At 47.2% G+C, this 18,881-nt stretch overlaps 1 protein-coding gene across 1 annotated transcript; it reads left to right on the forward strand.

Annotated features, from left to right (window-relative positions):
• Nucleotides 1–840: 840 nt before the first annotated feature.
• On the forward strand, nt 841–1,492 carry LOC118002488 (serpin A3-6-like). Its single transcript, XM_034992990.1, has one exon. It carries the CDS (start codon nt 920–922, stop codon nt 1,490–1,492), a length of 573 nt encoding a protein of 190 aa, XP_034848881.1. The 5' UTR covers nt 841–919.
• The last annotated feature ends 17,389 nt before the right edge of the window (nt 1,493–18,881 follow it).

The following is an 18,881-nucleotide window of genomic DNA, read 5'->3' on the forward strand; positions in this document are numbered from 1 at the left end:
CAACAAAAAAGTACAACAAAAGTTGGCACTCTATTTCCATCTATTAAACAGTCAAAAATAAAGTGATGCCAATACCCAATTAGAAAGAGCATGGTGGCGTAGACAGTTTTGCCCAGAGTTTGTAGGAACATTATGGGTTCAGACCTTTTGGATGGCAAACTGGTAGTACCTAGGAAAATTTCAAATATGCATGCCAAATTCATAAATGAACTCTACAAAATCACTCACATTTTGATATATATACAAAGATGTTCAGGAAATATTTTTGATACAGCAGGAAAAATATCCACACCTATCAATGGAGGCTGATTTAATAACTTACAGTAAGTGAATCCTTCATACACAATATATATAACCATTAAAATAATGGGATGATGTGCGCCTACTGACAAATTAGTAAAAGACATCTATCATATACCAAATTAAAAAGCAAGCAATGGGACAATTTGCAAAATAGATTCCACTTCATTTTGAAGGATGTATATATAATTATTCATACATGCAGCTATGTTCTGTGTGTAAATATCATATATTTAATTCATATACAGACCCAAACAAAGAAAAAATTCTAGACCAAATTCTTAAAACTGATTACCTTTGGGGAGCAGGATTGGTTGAGCAGGTGGGAAGCTGAATGTTTATACTGTGAGTATTATATTTTAAGTAGAATTTATTATTATAACTAAAATCTAAAGAAGCCTGAAGGGCACAGCTAGGACTTTTTTCCCTAACACCTCTAGTTTTACCAAACACCTGCTGTGTTTCACCCACCATGTGCTCACGTCAAGGGCCTACCTGATTCCAAAGTCTGTGTCTTACCCCAGGACTTTCAATGGAGGAGGAATGCAGCAGGAAGAGTTCTGGGGTGCCATGCTCTGCTGGACTGGGTGACCGTGCTCTGTGTCTCTGTTTGTCCAGGATGGTGCACCCCACTCTGTTCTTCTGGCTACTGGTGGCCAGGCTGGCTCCTCATGCCTGTGGCCAAGGGGCTCCTGACCAAGAAAATCATCCAAGCGCGGTGGACCTGTCGGCCTCCTCAACCTTCCTGAACAATTCCCACTTTGCCTTCAGCCTGAACAGGTGGATGGTGGCTGCGAGCCCAGGCAAGAACATCATCTTCTCCCCGCTGAGCTTCTCCATTCCCCTCGCCCTGCTGGCTCTCCAAGCCAGGCCAGAAGTGCGCACCCCGGTCCTAGAGGGTCTGGGCTTTCCCCTCACCCAGGTCCCAGACGACGGGGTCCATGCACACTGCAGTCAGCAACTCCTTGCCTCCCTGCGGCCCCTTGCGGCACGCCGGCCAGACGTGGGCAGCACGCTGTTTGTGGACCAGAAGTGGCACCTGGCGCAAAGGTTTGTCGACATTGCCCAGAACCTGCAGAACACAGAGGTCTTCCTCATCCCCTTTCGGAACAACCACATGCCAGGCAGCAGATGGACCACTTCACCAGCAAGACGACCCACTTCAAGATCAGGAAGCTGGCCCAGGAGTTGAACCTGGACACGGTCTTGATTCTGGTCAATTACATTTTCCTTAAAGGTAAGAAATTCTTTAAAGGTAAGAAATGATTATTTAGATCCCTCTGCAGTTTGTAACAAAGTTCATCCGTCTTCTGTCCAAGACGAGTATTTCTGCTTCCCTGCCATTGTCCTCCTGCCTCTCTGAGAATCCTACCACTTGATTCCTCTCTCCCCTGTACCTGCAGCCCCTCCCTCTTCTGGTACCTTCTCCTGAACGTTTCGGGTCCCTCTCAGGCTGTGGCCCTACTACAACCAAAATTTAGGTCGCAGTGCCCCCACACAGACCAGCTACATAATTTGTGTGTTTCACAGTGAATGCATATGTGGGACCCTTGTTCAAAAATCGCTTTTCAAGTTGGCGACTACAGAGCATGAAGCTACATTCGGGGCCCTTGTGACAGCCGGATTGCGCCTCCCTGAAGCCAGTCCTGCCCACACGGGCTATCCCAGCTTGCCTCCCATGCCACCAAACACAAGTCTTTCTTCTGAGCCCCGGGCTCATCCCAAAGTGTTTTGCAAGCTGCATCCCATCCCCTCCTCAAAAAGGAACTCCTCGTTGAGCAAGGGGCCCTGTTCTTCTGTGTCCACCCAGCATTGCTACATTTAACTCTATTTTGTGGACTCTCCTTCCTAACACTCTCCTCTTGTGGGCTTGGCATGTTTTTCATGGTTCTCCTACCTCTTCTGCCATCTTTGTGTACCTCCCTCTCATGTGGAGTCTGTTAAAAATGGCATTCCATTGTGCAAGACTGTTGAATCACAGATCTGTACCTCTGAAACAAATAATGCAATATATGTTAAGAAAAAAAAAAGAAGAAAATAGCAGGAGGAGAAGAATGAAGGGGGGGAACCGGAGGGGTAGATGAACCATGAGAGACTATGGACTCTGAAAAACAAACTGAGGGTTCTAGAAGGGAGGGCGGTGGGAGGATGGGTTAGCCTGGTGATGGGTATTAAAAAGGGCGTGTTCTGCATGGAGCACTGGGTGTTATGCACAAACAATGAATCATGGAACACTGCATCAAAAACTAATGATGTAATGTATGGGGATTAACATAGCAATTAAAAAAATTTTTTAAATGGCATTCCATAGAGTTCTCCCTCAGTCATCTTCCTTAGGCAAGCGTGGCTTTCCAGTGGGACCTCCCCTTCCGCACTCTGGACCCCCAACTCTCTATGCCCAGCCCCCACTTCTCATGAGCTCCAGACCCAAACCCCCACCGACCCTCTGGTCACCTCTACGCAAATGTCCAAGAAGTGCCCTAAGTTCAACATGTTCAAAACAAGAAGGATTTCTTCCTACTGTCTCTCCCACCCCCCAAAATCCCCTCTCCCGTTTCTTTTCCTCTAAGTCTCAGGGTTCCTGCCCAAACCAGGTCTCACCACGAGCTGGGCAGATCCTCTGTCTCTTTTCCCTCCCACACTACCCTTCTAAACAGGAACCACGACCTGCGGGGGTCTCCTCCCTCATCTCTCTTCAATCTGTCCCACCTTCCCTCTCCACTGCCACTAGCCTCATTCAGGCTACATTACCTCTTACCACAAGTGTTGCAACTGCTTCTTAACAGGCTTTCCTACTGCAGTTTGCCTCCCTTAACCCATTTTCCACACTGCAGGCAGGGTAACCATTCCACCAGCCACATTTGACCTTGTAACTCCACTGCTAAAAACCTCTAAATCACCCCAGCCCAGCTGTAGCACTTAGGATCATGCTCCACATCTTTGGGACGGACCACAAGGCCCTTCAGTGACCTGCTCCCTGCTGATCTCTTCAACCACATCTCTTGTCGCCCCCCCTACTCTCCCTCTCTCCAAAAGCATCACAGGCTAGCCACATGACACAACACCCCTTTCCTGAACTGCGTGATCCCTCTGGCCTATGGGTCTCTACACAGGCCACCCACCCCTTTGCTCTCCACTTCCCCTCCGCTTCCCCCACCACTGGTTACCCACCCGTCAAGGCTCAGCTCCGAAGTCACCACCCCCAGGAAGCCTTCCTTAACAACCTCCACCACTGGGGTTGCCACATTTAGAAACAAAACAAAACATGGGTATACTTGTATTAAAAAATGATTTCTTGTTTCTCTGAAATTCAGATTTAACTGGGCATCCTAGATTTTGTCTGGCAACCCTACCCACCATCCCCCAAAGTAGGTGGCAATGGGAAAACTATTTTTTTGTTTTGAACGTGCTGAGTGTGAGGTGTTTCTAGGACATCTGGATGGAGGTGACCAGATGGCCAGTGGGGATTTGGGTCTGGAGCTCATAAGAGGTGTGGGCTGTGCATAGACAGTTGGGGGTCTTCAGTGAACAGGAGGGTTAGAGCCACTGGAGGGGACAAATGCCTCAACTCTGTGTTCCTTTCTTTAACCTGAAGACTTAACGTGCAGTATCATAGTTTTCTGATCACTTGTCTTATCCCCACAAGACTGTGGGCTTCTTCACATGGGAGACATTGTTTTGTATAACATCTGGAATCCAGACATTGTCCAGATTACAGCGCTCAGAAATTCAGCTTCCTGGTTCTCGGCGCTTCCTACCCCACAAGGTTGGCCATGGCCCCTCAGAGGTGGACCCCTCAACTTCTGGCTGGGAGCCTCCACTGCCAGAAGAGAAGGGAAGGCAGGAAGCCAGCTCCAAAGGAGGAGGGGGGGCTCACGCCAACCCTGACAAAGCTCCTTGGGCCCCGTAGCCCACGGTTTACCTGTAGACTGCCTTCAAGCTTCTCCATCCAGCTGATACCAGGGAAGAGAATAGTGTCATATTTTGAAGAGTTGCAGTGAGCCCTGTAATAGTAAAATTAATAGCCAACAGTTACTGAGCAACTACTATGTGCTAGACACTGAGCTCAACTTCATGGGGAGCATCTCACTGAATGCTCACTGATATCCAATGAGGTAGCTCTTATACCTCCAGTCTGCACATGAAGAAATTAATGGTCCTCATTCCCTCTCTGGCCTCCCTTCCTAACACCCTCTCTCCCTCACTCCTTCTGCTCCACAGGCTTCCTAATGTCCCTTGAACATGCCAGACCCACTCCTGCCACTGGGCCTTTGCACATACCATCCCCTCTCTCTGGGATATTCTCCCTGTCATGCCATCACTCCCTCACCCTGTTGGGTCTTTCCTCCATGTCACCTTCTCAGGGAGGCTCTCCCCTCCCCTGGCATTTCCTGTCCTCCTCAGCACTACCACCATCGAACATATTTTTCCTTATTTTTCTTGTTCCTTGTTCCCCCTGGTACGGAAGCTCCCCTCCAACAACAGTTTCTTGTGCATGACTGTATTGCCCCCACCAAGAACAGTGCCTGGCACACAGCAGCCCCTGGTGAACTACCTCCCGGACGAATGAGACACCTACCATCCCATGCCCTCTGCCCTGAACGCTGGTGGTGTCCTCTCTCTTCTCAGGGAAGTGGAAAACTGCTTTAACCCAAAGCTCACTGAGATCAGACCCTTCTCAGTGAGCAAGGGGGTCAAGATCCTGGTGCCCATGATGCAGCGGCCGGGCTGGGTCCAGCTCCAGCGTTTCTACCACCTGCACAGCTATGTCCTCCAGCTGCTTGCCACCACCACACCCCTGCTGTCTTCCTCCTACAGGCAAGGCCAGGGACACAGAGAGGCTCTGATGAGAGAGAAGTCTGACACCGGGTCTCAGCCCTTCCCACTAAGGTAGAGCCCCAGCTGTCTCTGCTCCCGAACGCAGTGAGCCCTTCTCAACAGCCACCCTCTCTGCCTTTGCAACTGGGGGGCTGTGACCCTTCTGGTCTCGGGGCCCCTGGTGAGAGGGAGAGGAGACAGTTCACACCCTAATCATTAGGCAGGATTCAGCTGAACGCCCCTGCAAGCATTGGAAACTGGTGTGCCGTCCTAGGGAAGCATCAAACCTTCCTCTGAAAGATTTGCGGTTCGTGTTAGGGGTTTAAAGCACGGAGCTGTTGGAAAGGACCGAGCAATATTTCACTTAGCTTTACCCAGCATCGCTCAAACAGGATCTGAACATGCCATGCATTTGCACATAAGACCTAGAAACAAACAATGGAAGTACAATGGAAGCCATGGTTGGAGAATTGCCTCCCCAGCCATTCACTGATATATTCGCCGTGACCCGTGAGTGACCCAGTGGGAGCCAGGACCGGGCCTCTCTACACCTGGTCATGGCTTCCCAGCCACCCGCACTTCCCTTCCCTCCTCTTTGCCATGCCCTTGATCAACTCACTTGCTCCCCTGAGGTACTCGAGGTCTCTGCTACTCGAAGTGTGGCCTGTGGACCAGCATCAGTGGCTTCATCTGGGAGTCTGACAGAAATAGAGGATCTCGGGCCCCATCGCACACCTCCTGACACAGAGTCTTTAGTTTAACAAGATCCCAGGGGATTCACATGCACATTGTAGACTGGGAATCCCTACCCTGGGCTCCAGGCAGGTCCCGCTGCTTCTGGGTCCACCTTCAAGATCCCCAGCCATTACAAATCACCAAGCGCCATCTCGCACGTGCCTTCTCGACAGCCATCATCCTGTCTCAGCATGTTACGGGCCGGACCACTCTTCACCATGGCAGGGAGCGGGGTGGGGGGGGCTCTATCCTGTGCATCATGTGATGTTTGGCAGCATGTCCGGATGCTCCATCTACCGGATGCCAGGAGCACAACCCGCCCCCAGCCCCGGTTGTGACCACCCCAACAATGTCTCCAAACATTGCAAGCTATCCCCTGGAAGATAAAGTCTCCTTTGTGCTACGGGGTGAACCCAGGTGCAGACTGTGGGCTCCTGCACCCCACCCGCCCTAGGTTCTCATCACGACCCAAGACCTGGCCCACGAATCATGGAGCGAACCGCCCTGAGCTAAGGGTCGAGGTTTTTACCGTGACAGAACTTTCTCAGTCCCTGGCGTCCTGCCCCTCGAGAGGACTGAGAGACTCAGCTCTCCTCCCCGTCGCTTGGTCCCCTGCAAGGCGCCTGCAGCTGTGAGAAGACTGTTGGCTCAACTGGCGGTGAAGACAGGGAGGCCAAGGGCAGACGCATTCTCGGCACTCAGTCTCCGTGTGGCCTTGACCCCAAACAGCCAGGATCGGGCCCTCCTGCTGGCAGAGCCCCTGTGTGCTTTTCAGGTGCAGACAGGGAAAGGTGAGCCAGGAGGAAATAGGAACTCTGGCTCACAGCCCTGCCTCGGGGCCACCCTCAGGCAGGGTCATGGGGCAAGGCTATGTGTGGGGCCCAAGGAAGATGGACGGACAGACAGACAGCCTCCTAGATGGCGGGGCCCAGTGGCAGTCCAGTCTGACAGGCAGCAACCCGGCTTGAGGGCGAGCTTCAGCTGTGGGTCCAGTCCTTGCTCTTTAGAAACCGTATAACTTGGGGGAAATCATTTAGCCTCCTGGGCTCTCCCTACTCTCCCGATGAGAAGTGGGTAGTGGTAGCACCCAGCTCCCAGAACTCTGTGAGGACAAAATGAAATCCCCTTATAAAGTACCTGGCCCAGGTCTGTTCATTGAAGGCACGCAGTAGACACAGCTGGACGTGGGTTTTATTCTATTAATCTACGAGCACTGAGATTGCTGGCCGGGCCCATTCGTTAGGTGATATTATTTCAGCTCTGTTCTCGCCTCTCGTTCCCCCAACTAGCAGGAGGAGGCTGTATTTTCCAAAATTCTCTTTATCTGGGAACAGCCAACTGGAGCAGCTTCTGCCCTCAATGGGCATGCCGGATATATTCAGTTACCACGCAGGAATCACGGGCATTTCTCTGCAGACCATCCCCATGAAGATCTCCAGGGTAAGTTAGACACCCCAGGTGTCTGGGCCATTTATAATGCACCTCTCTTCCTCCTTCATTCAACACGCACCCGGGGGCCCCGCCAATGCCATGTCTGTCCCATGCCCTGGGGCACACGGGGCTCCCCAGCTGGTGGGGAAGTCAAATGTGGAAATGGTGAGTTACAACATCCCAGTGGTGTTCTGAGGACAGCTGCTCCAGAGGAGAGGGCTGAGCCTCATTTGGGAGCGAGGGGTGATGCACCCTTTCCCAAGCTCACCGCGAAGGCAAGCGCCCCTGCTCTGGGGAGCTGGGAGGAGCTGTGGAGAGCGCGAGGCCAGGTATGTTTCTGCAATCCTGACCCCTTCCTGGAGGACAGGGGAGTCCCCTCGGGGTTCCGTAAGAATCAGAGGCGAGGCCCCCTGGATTGAGTCCTGAAGTCCTAACACCATTGTGGGATCTCTGGGGAATAGAAAGGGGAATTGCCCAGAAATATTAACTAACTTTGCGAGAAGGTGAGTAGTGGGGGGGCGTGAGTGGGGGCAGGCAGGATGGGGAGTGGGTCCGCGGTGAGCTGGATCTGGCTCCAGAGGGGTCTTGTCAGCCAGGCTGAGATGCTGGGACAGTCGCCCTGTGAACTGGGGGAGGAGGGCCACCAGGGGGCTATAAGCAAGGATGGGATTGCGTCTGAGCTTCAAGGAGCTCAGGCCGATGTCCTAAGGAAGGGGATTGCTGCAGAGCCTGAGGCTCCGGGGGCGGCAGGTGGATGAGCTACCCAGTGACCACACAGGCAGGTCTCAGAGAGAGGCAGTGTGGACAGTGAGAAGGGTTGAGCAGAAGAGGCATTTGGAGGTGGAAATACCGGGACTCACTGGCTTGGGGATGAGGAGTCAATAAAAAGGACACCGGCGCTCTGAGGGGCAAGGGGAAAGCAATGAGAGGCAAGAGCGTCTCATGAGCACACACGGTGATGGGGCAGAGGGGACCCTGCCGTAGAGGAGGGACTGCACAGAGCAGGACAGCAAGCCCTCCAACCAGGCCCAGTGGGGAGAGACAGCATCTGTGATCCCTTTGGTTGCAGAAACAGTCTCCACCGGGGGACAGGACATGCCAGGTCATGCATCTAGTCTCAATAGAACCGGGAGTCGATTGCAAGTCTCCCACCACAGGACACAGCCTCTCCACCTGGCCTTCCTCCCCAGCAGAGAGGGTTTGAGCTCAGACTGAGGGGCAGTGTGGCCACCCCCAGAGGAAGGGCAGCTCCTGCTCAGATCAGTGCTCTGAACCTCTGTCCCTGCAGGCGGTGCTCACAGCAGAGCTGACCATGGATGAGACAGGAGCAGAGGAGCAGAGGCGGAGGTCCCTCCCCAGAGTCCATCTTCCCGCCTTTCATTTCAACCGAACTTCCCTGCTATTAATGTTTGAAGAAGGCAGCGGCAACCTTCTCTTCATGGGGAAAGTGATGAATCCCATAGCAAAGTCATAGTCAGGTGACCAGAGGACCTGCCTCCCCTCCATCTCCACCATCCTGGGCTCCTGAAGAAAAAGGAAAACCAAGACCGATGTCTGGTGAGCACACAGCTCATGGGTCTATCTTCTGGTCTTTGCACAAAACCCTTCTGAGTCATCCCCGTTGCACAGATTAGCACACCAAGGTCCAGAACAGGAGCACGATCACAAGCCAAACTCACTGCCCCAACACCAATATTCCTGGGAGGATCTGCAAACTCAGATCACTCTCCTGACCTTCTGGCAGCTTCACATCCCCAGCTGGTTCTGGACTTCCTCCTCTGCCTGCAGTCAGTTCATGCCCTTGCTGCCTGGACCTTGGCAGACCTGTGTTCCTTTGGAGAATTGGCTCAATAATGCAGCAAATGACCGCCTTGTGCGAGGGTGCTTCGGTGCCACTGGGCCAGCAGGCCCCCTGCCCCTGCATGACTTGGGGAACCTGCTGTGAGTGACCTGGGCACTATTTGTGGGATGTGGAGGATAGGATTGTCTCATCACCACCACGAGGGGCCAGCTGGGTTCCAGGGCCCTCCACAAGTCATTGCAAAGATACCATCACTGCTTCACTACCTCGCCACAAGCTCAAGTGTCCTCTCTCTGACCACCGCCTCCTTTCTCTCCAGCTCATTCCTTTTGGCATCCAACCCCAACAATCCTTCAACCCACTGGGATGCATGATCCATTGAGCTTACCAGTTTCCACCTCCCTCTCTTCCTCCAGCCTTTGCTTGCTCCTCGCCCTGCTTAAATTCCATGACCACCTGTACTCAGCTCCTCTGCCTTCTCTGTCTTTATCATGCCTGCTTGGCAAAACCCTCCGATTCTCCCCATGCTCCAAGCCTACACATGAACTGCTGAATATAGCTAGAAAAAAACATACAACACACTGATGGGTCTCATTTTAAATTCATGATCACTAAACCTCAAAAGTGGCATTGAGGTTGGGAGCAATCACTCTCTACTCAAGCCTTTTATGCTCCCACTGCCTTAAGTAAATACTCCATAACTTGGCTTTCATCTTCACCTCCGAGCTTCCTGCCCCAAAGCAGTCTCAGCTGATGACCTTACTTCCTTTTTCACTAGCAAAATATAGGCAGTAATCATCTGCCCACCACCTGAAGCTCTGCTCATACCTCCACCTTCCTTCCTGTTACAATGGAGCACCTGGTCGTGGTCCTGGCTGAGGCCCACCTCCACCTATGCCACTGGTTGGTATTTTATCTCACCCACTCAAGGACACCACACCAGCAATCCTGCCCCCTATCCCCCTCAATCACAAATCCTCCCTATCTACTACTCTTGTGCTATGAGGATGCAAACATGCTCCTCTTTCTTCCATAAGATGGATGGATGGCTGCATAGATTAGGTATAGGTCTACAGACATCCTCACATGATGATAGCTATAGACAGAGACATAGAGATTAGGGGTAGAAACAGAGACAAATATAATCATTTCTTGTAGGGATCTGAAGGGGTACGTGCAGCCCGATGTTTATAGCAGCAATGTCCACAATAGCCAAACTGTGGAAAGAGCCAAGATGTCCACTGACGGATGGATAAAGAAGATGTGGTGTATATATATATACAATGGAATATTATGCAGCCATCAAAAGGAATGAGATCTTGCATTTGCAATGACGTGGCTAGAACTGGAGGGTATTATGCTGAGCGAAATAAGTCAATCGGAGAAAGACATGTATCATATGACCTCACTGATATGAGGAATTCTTAATCTCAGGAAACAAACTGAAGGTTGCTGGAATGGGAGGGTAGAGTGGGAGGGATGGGGTGACTGGGTGATAGACACTGGGGAGCGTATGTGCTCAGGTAAGCGCTGTGAATTGTGCAAGACTGTTGAATCCCAGATCTGTACCTCTGAAACAAATAATGCAATATATGTTAAGGAAAAAAAAAAAGAAGAAGATAGCAGGAGGGGAAGAATGAAACGGGGGAAATCAGAGGGGGAGACTAACCATGAGAGATGATGGACTCTGAAAAACAAACTGAGGGTTCTAGAGGGGAGGCGGGTGGGAGGATGGGTTAGCCCGGTGATGGGTATTAAAGAGGGCACATTCTGCATGGAGCACTGGGTGTTATGCACAAACAATGAATCATGGAACACTACATCTAAAACTGATGATGTAATGTATGGTGATTAACATAACAATAAAAAATTTTAAAAATATATATATATAATCATTTCCTCCTCCATAGACAGACCACTATGGTCTATCAACATAGTGGAATACCAACAAAAAAGAATATCTGGTGATACATACTACAGTGTGGATAAATGTCAAAAACAACAGGTTAAGTGAAAGAAACCAGACCAAAAAGACTACAATTTATGTGATTCCATTTATACAAATCACCCAGAAAAGGAAAAAGCATGGAGCCAGAAAGCAGATCAATGATTGCCAACTGCTGGATATACGAGTAGGAATTGATAGCGAAAGGGTTTATGGGATTCTTTGTGTGCATGGCAATGGAAATATTCCAAAACTGATGACATGGCTGCAACTCTAAATTTACTAAAAATCATTGAATCCTACACTGTCAGTGGGTGAGTTTTACGGTATACAAGTTCTATCTCTAATAAAGCTGTTTAAAACCGCCCTTTACACATACATAAGACCCTGCTATGAGGAGGAAATCTCACTGCTCCAAATGCATATGTTAGCATATATGCTAAAAAAATGATAAGGTCACCATCATCTGGAGACATTAAAGAAAGAACCACGCATCAAATGAAACAATGTAGAAGAAAGAAAATAATAAACACAACAGAAGGTAATGAAATAGAAAGCAACATAAAACAAGGCAGATTAAGAAACTCAAAAGTCAGTTCTTTGGATATACAATAACATTAACGACCCCTTGGTGTGACTGATCAAGGAAAAAAAAAAAAAGCACAAATAACCAAGGTCAGAACTGAAAAATGGACCATTCCATTCCTTTTTAGCATCTGGAACATGCTAAAAAAAAAAAAAAAAATAGTATGAGTATGTTATAAAAACTGTATATACATAAATTTTTAAAGCTAGATTAAATGGAGAATGTTTTAAAATCCTACTTGAATAAGTAGGAAATCTGAATAGTTCTCTTACTGAAAGGAATTAAATCCGTGTATGAAACATTTCTCACAAAGAAACCTAAACCCAAATGATTTCTCTGGCAGATTCTGTGAAACATTTAAGGAAACAACAACATCAAATTTGCACACTTTTTGTCCAGATTTTAGAGAAACAGAGTACATTTCCCAAATTATTCGATGAGGCTGGCATGACACTGAGACCCAGATGTGGCCAGAGCAGTCGTCAAGGGGCACCTTGCGACTGCTGTGTGTGACACATTGCATTATTTCCACTCATCGACACAATAACCCTCTTAGGCGGGCACAATTCTTCACATCACTTAATGGACGAGAAAATTGAGGTCTGCAGACAGTAAGGGATGTGCCAAAGTCACATAATGAGTAATTGCTGGAGCAACACTGAGGACAGGTCTGACAAATTCCAAAGGTCCTGGCCATTTCTCTTACTGTTTCAGTTCTAATCTCCTGCCTCCTCTGACTTCAGGGAAGGTGGGAGGTTAGGAAACTGAGCCTCAGAGAAGTAGGGCAACTTGCCCAAGGTCACAGAACAAGTTGGTGACAGAGCAAGGGGCAGGCTGGGACTGTGCCCCAGAACTTGCCCGCAGCATCCCCTGCTCCTGGGACTTTTTCAAGCTACTGCCAAGTAGGCCACACGTGGACCGCCAGGGGGCGTTCCCATCACCACTCCACACCCCGCCAACCTTCCGGGCCCGGGAATCTGCCCTGCGGAACTCCTACGGATCAAGACTGGAGCACCCGGAACCCCTGCTCTGCTGTGGGACCGGGCAGGGAGGGAAAGCATGAAGCCGGAGGCAGCCGAACTCTGTGGTGAGGACTTTGGCTAAGGCACCTGGGTTCAAATTCTGATTCCTGCATGTGCTGGTGTGACTATGGGTAAGCCCTCCAACCTCTCTGCAATGAGCCCAGTCCGGCAAATGGGAATAGCAATAATCATTAGTATTCCTATGCTTTGGAATACATCAGGCACTGTTCTGTGCTCTCTCCACATACTACCTCAGACATTCTTTACAACAACCTAACAGATTCTAGAGACAGGATCTCTGTTCCTTAGCTCAGGTGTAGAGAGCTGACGTAAGATGCCCGACATCACATAGCTAGGGTCTGGATTCAAACCCAGTTCCATGCTCTTGACTGCTGTACTCTCCTGCATGATAATAATACCTACCCTGTGGGTTCTGGCCAGGATCAAATAGATCCATACACATTAAACACCAGAGCCAGCACCCAGGCAGGGCTTGCTAAATGCTGGCTCTTGTCCTCCCTGGGCGCCAGACCCCATGCTCAGTGCTTTACACTCAGCTGTGAAACCAGAACAGAGCAAGAATTGGCAGGTGGGAAATCTAAAGGGAAATAAAAGGGGGCCAGCCAATGCAGAAGCTTATCAGTGAATTAATGGCTTCCCCTCTGGGCTGATTTCCTGCCTACCCGGGTGAAGGAGGCCCAGAGAGGATTAGAGTCCTGCTTGGTCCAGGAAAAGCCTGAAGGCTGAGCATAGAGGTGGAACAGGTGGGTCCCGCAATGAGGGCCAGCAGGGCTACAAGACCGGGAGTCAGGCAGTTCCCCTGACCTACCACAGCCAAAAGGCAGGCTCTGGGACCAGCAAAGGACATCTCAGGTTAGCCTCTGAAGTCCAAGATTTGGCCCATGCCACCCCCACATTGGCCATCAGTACAGGTTGGCGTCCTGCTTTGCCAACACAGCTCATGATTCCTTGGGTAAACACCCAGTCAGGGCTCAGCAAAGGCCAGCCAAGACTCCTGCCTAGTGAATCTGATCACCATAGGTCCCTGGCTTGATATGACCTGTCCCACACCAGAGCGAGGTCCTGTTTACCTGGAGATGAGATTCCAGGCAACATTGCTTTATCCACAAAGCTACAGAAGTTAGAAGGCCCTGAGCAACACTGCCGGTCCCAGCTTCTGTGGTTGGCAATGTTGGACAAAAGGAACCCAAGCTACACATCTGTGATGGGGTGATTTCATTAGGAGAAGATGGTCATTCTTAGAGGACTCCAGCCAGAAGCTCCTCCTAGGGTTTGGGGTGAACCCTGGAAGACCAGCAGATCTTTCCCGAATGAGACCCAGATGCATCAATGCTGAACCGGGCCTCCTGAACCAGGTAGTCTCACTGACCCGAAGGCCACGAGCCAGGGTCTGGTGCACACAGACCAGCGGTTCAGGGAACACGTGACTAACAAATGGACATCTGACTCAAAAGTGCCTAAGAGAAATGTTCGTTTAGAAAACTAGTTTTTTTCCATTAAGGGGCTCAGGTTTATGGTTAAAGACAAAGTCTTCATGTCAGTCACTAATAGTAGCCAGTATTTTGTAGGCGCCAGTCACTAAGGAGATAAAATAACAACAATTTCAGCTCTGGCTCTCCTGATCGAGGCCTGACCACGTCCTCGCTGCTGTGCTAGGCTCACGGACGCATCCAGCCTTCGCCGTGTATGATATATATGTATATGTATTTTCAGAATTCTTTCTCAGTCCATTTTATACACCATGACCCTTCACTCTTAAATACTTCCATGTATATTTTCTAAGAATTAGGGGCACTATTTTTCAGTAAACCTCTCAACTTCAGGAAAGTCACCACTGGTACAACACTTTTCCTCTAACGTCCCGTTCATATTCCAGTCTTGTAGATTGTCTCAGTAATGTCCTTCGTAGAACACATTCCCACAGTTAAGGAGGATGCACTGAGGAAGCCATCAGGGATGACTTGCTGGTCTTTCCGGGGTCACCCCAACCCCGGGAAGAAGCTTCTTGCTGAAGCCCTCCCAGAATCACCGCCTCCTCCTCTGGAATCACACGGTTACAGCTGCCATGCCTCTTCGATCTCCTCCAAGAGGTAACACATTTCGTCTTTTATGAGACTGACACTTTTAAAGAACACAGTCCCTGTTGTCACTAAATGGCCCAGACATATGGGAAAAGATGAATTTGATCCCCACCTCACACGATACACACAAATCAGATCTAGATGGATTGCAGATCTAAATGTGAAAAATAAAGCAACCAAAGCTCCTAAAAAGAAAATACGAGAAAATGGGTTTCACAACATCAGGGGAGGCAAAGGTCTCTGAAACAGGACAGAAGCAGCATTGACTGCAGAATAAATAGAAGGATTGGGCTCCACTGGAACTCTGCCCTATGTTCACCAAAAGATTCCATACAGACAGCAAAAAGTCAGGCCACAAATTTAGAGAAGGTTTTTCGCAATATATTTATCTCTCTTTCCGGCACTCCTACCAATCAATAAGAAAAAGATAATCTGACAGGAAGTCACTTCTCTTCAATCTTACTTAAACAAGGTACTTCTCAAAAGACAATATCCTTGGCTAAGAGGGAGAAACTATATTACCTTTTTAACTCAGAAAGTTCTAGCTCTTGTATATTTAACAAAAATGTTTAAGCTTATCTGGGACCTCCCACATTTTACTCTAAGCAGTAAGAATAAACCAGACCATACCTTCCACACCTGGAAATCTCATCAGCTACCAGCTCATTTGTAACATTTTCCACACTCATGTTACCACAGGTAACAGCATTGCTAAACTTTCTCCCTCTGCATAGTTAAGAGTCCTCTTCTTCCTTCCTATAGCCTGGTCCCCACTTTCCATTAAGCTCCTAACAACAACCGCCTCAGGGTCATAGGTGTCCACTAACTGTCATTATAAAACGTTTCCAACTCCCATTTGTCAGCTGACCCCAGAACTGCGGCTTCATTCCCTCCTTGTTATTCAGCACCCCACCCACTCCCAGGTATCTAAATCTGTTCTAGGTACTATGGCTTAATAATAAATTATCTAAAATTTTAATAGCTGGAAACAATCATTTATTATGCTCTTGTATTCTGAGGACAGGAATTCAGACAAGGCATGGCGGGAGTGGCTTGTCTCTCCCCATGACGGCTAGGACCTCGGCTGAATGTTTTTTAGTAAAGGGCAACCACCATAATACCAAAACTAGAATAAACATCTTTTGAACCCATAGGAGAAAATTCAATCTTTTCAATGCAAATAAATAAAAGACACAAAAAGGAAAAAACAGATAGTAAATGAAATATATGAAATAAAATGGTATGTCAGTCCTAATACAACAATAATTAAAGATAAATGTAAATAGGTTAATTTTGCCAATTAAAAGACAGAATGTCATTTTTGGATAATAAAAATAAATTCAACCAAATGTATATGTTAGACACTTTTAAAACAAGAAAACATAGTTTGGAAATGAGAGGATGGACTACATCAGGCAAGTGTGAACCAAAACAAAGTTAGGAAAGCAATCCTCTTAGATAAAGTAGAATTTAAGGCAAAATGTGTCATATGAAACAGAGATAAAAGAAAAATTAGCAATAGAGCAAGAGGATATAATTATCAAAAGTACATCTGCTTTAACAGCCTCAAAGTACATCAACCAACAACTGATAGAGATAAATGGATGAACAATTGCAATTGGAGATTTTAACATTCTCTGAGAGACAGAAAGGTCAAGCAAATAGAGAATCAGCATAGATGTTGAATAAAGAAATAAGTTCGAGCAATTGTACATATACACATATGTATACACATTTATGCATATTGAACAGACACTACCCATTATTTTTAAGAAAACATGGAACATTTATAAAAATAAAGCATATGTGATTGCAAAAAATCCTCAATAAGCTCCACACATTCAATATCATATACAGGCATACCTTGTTTTATTGTGCTTCACTCTATCCTGCTTCACAGATATTGTATTTTTTCAAATTAAAGGTTTCTGGCAATCCTGTCGGAGCAAGTCTGTCGGCACCATTTTTCTAACAACATTCGCTCATTTCATATTTCAATGGCACATTTTGGTAATTCTTACTATATTTCAAACTTTTTCATTATTATTATATTTGTTATGGTCATCTCTGATCAGCGATTATGACCTGCAGAAAGCTCAGATGATGTTTAGCATTTTTTAGCAATAAAGTATTTTTTAATTAAGGTATATACATTTTTTTAGACATAATGCTATTGGACACTTAATAGACTATGGTGTAGTGTAAACATAACTTTTATATACACTGGGAAGCCACAAACTTCATTTGACTCACCTTATTGTGAAATTCACTTTATTGTGGTGGTCTGGAACCAAACCAACAACATGTATCAGGTATGCCTTGTAGATAGTATTTGTTGACCAAAGTGAAGTAAAAGTAAATAACACAAGGGGCGCCTGGGTGGCTCAGTTGGTTAACCGTCTGCCTTTGGCTCAGGTCATGATCGTGAGGTCCGGGGATTGAGCCTCGTGTTGGGCTTCCTGCTGAGTGGGAGTCTGCTTCTCCTTCTCCCTCTGCCTCTCCCCTGCTCGTGCTCTCTCTCTCTGTCTCTCTCTCTCAAATAAATAAATAATCTTAAAAAAAAAAAAAGTAAATAACAAAAGAGTAGCCTAAGGTTCTAAATACACTAAATGATATATTACTAACTTACCCTGGGGTTAAAAATAAAAGGGAATTAAGGGCGCCTGGGTGGCTCAGATGGTTAAGCATCTGCCTTCGGCTCAGGTCATGATCCCAGGGTCCTGGGATCGAGTCCCTCATCAGGCTCCCTGCTCAGCGGGAAGCCTGCTTCTCCCTCTCCCACTCTCCCTGCTTGTGTTCCCTCTCTCGCTGTGTCTCTCTCTGTCAAATAAATAAATAAAATCTTTAACAAAAAATAAAGGGGAATTAGAAACACATCAAAACATGACAATGATAATAGTCAATATCAAAAATTTGTGGGGCATCGCTCAGTCAGAAGTTAGATGAAGACTTTTAACTTTAAATACATTTATATGGAGACTGGAAATGTTAAAAAGTAGGAAAGCTAGCTAAGCATTTAACCCAAGAAAATATAAAAAGAACAACAGATTTAAAAAAACAAGGAATTTGAAAGGATGGTAAAAAGTAAAAATAAAGGAAGAAATCAATAAAAAAATTGATTTTAAAAAACCAGTAAGGATTAAGAAAACTAAACACTAAAAGCTGATCCTTTGAAAAGATTAAATAACTAGACGGATTTCCCTAACAAGACTCATCAAGGGGGGGTGGGGAAGAGAGGAAATATGTAAATAAAATATAGAAACAAAAAAATTACTGATATGACTTAGATTTAAAAATAATAAATTCAGGGGCGCCTGGGTGGCTCAGATGGTTGGGCGTCTGCCTTCAGCTCAGGTCGTGATCCCGGGGTCCTGGGATCGAGCCCCACGTTGGGCTCCTGGCTCGGCGAGGAGCCTGCTTCTCCTTCTGCCTCTGCCTCTCTCCCTGCTCATGCTTTCTCTCTCTCTCTCTATCTCTGTGTCTCAAATGAATAAATAAAAAAATTTTTAAAATAATAATAATAATAAATTCCTAGATATAAATACCAAAATTGACTTAATAAATAAAAAAACTTTTTAAAAAAGACCCATAAGTATTAATAAAACTGAAGTGCCCCCAAAATCTCTAGAACTGGTGCAACTTCTCCTCTTTACTCCTGGAAAGAGCTTCCCTGGAATTAATAATGTTACCAAACAGCAGAGGGCACAGGACCCTGGCTAGCGTTTGCAAGGCCAAATATTCTGCACGCTGTGATCAGACCAATGATAAGCAATCATGCCCAGAGTCCTTTGGGGGACTGACATGAACAGGGAGAAAAAATGAGTCTCTCAAATAACCAGTTAGAACCAAATAACTTGGAGCTGCAGTGGCCACCTTTGTCCTCAACATACAGGCTAAGGCAGGAGAGCTGAATAAAGAAGAGCTAAGAAAGAATTTTTTTAAAAAGAGACAGAGGGATATGATACCCAACTTGGAACCCCTGGATCCAGCCAAGCCTGAAGCCCTGCCCCCCTTCAGAACTCTCATTCATGAGACCCAATATATATTCTTTTTTTTTTTTTTGCTTTAAAAAAGTTTGTTGCCTGTCACTTTCAACCAAAAGAGAACTAATAAATAAAAATGCAGAAAAGACAGAAGGTAC

The sequence above is a fragment of the Mirounga leonina genome, unplaced genomic scaffold, assembly GCF_011800145.1.
Source record: "Mirounga leonina isolate KUSES-001 unplaced genomic scaffold, KU_Mleo_1.0 Mir_82, whole genome shotgun sequence".
NCBI classification, from domain to species: Eukaryota; Metazoa; Chordata; class Mammalia; order Carnivora; family Phocidae; genus Mirounga; species Mirounga leonina.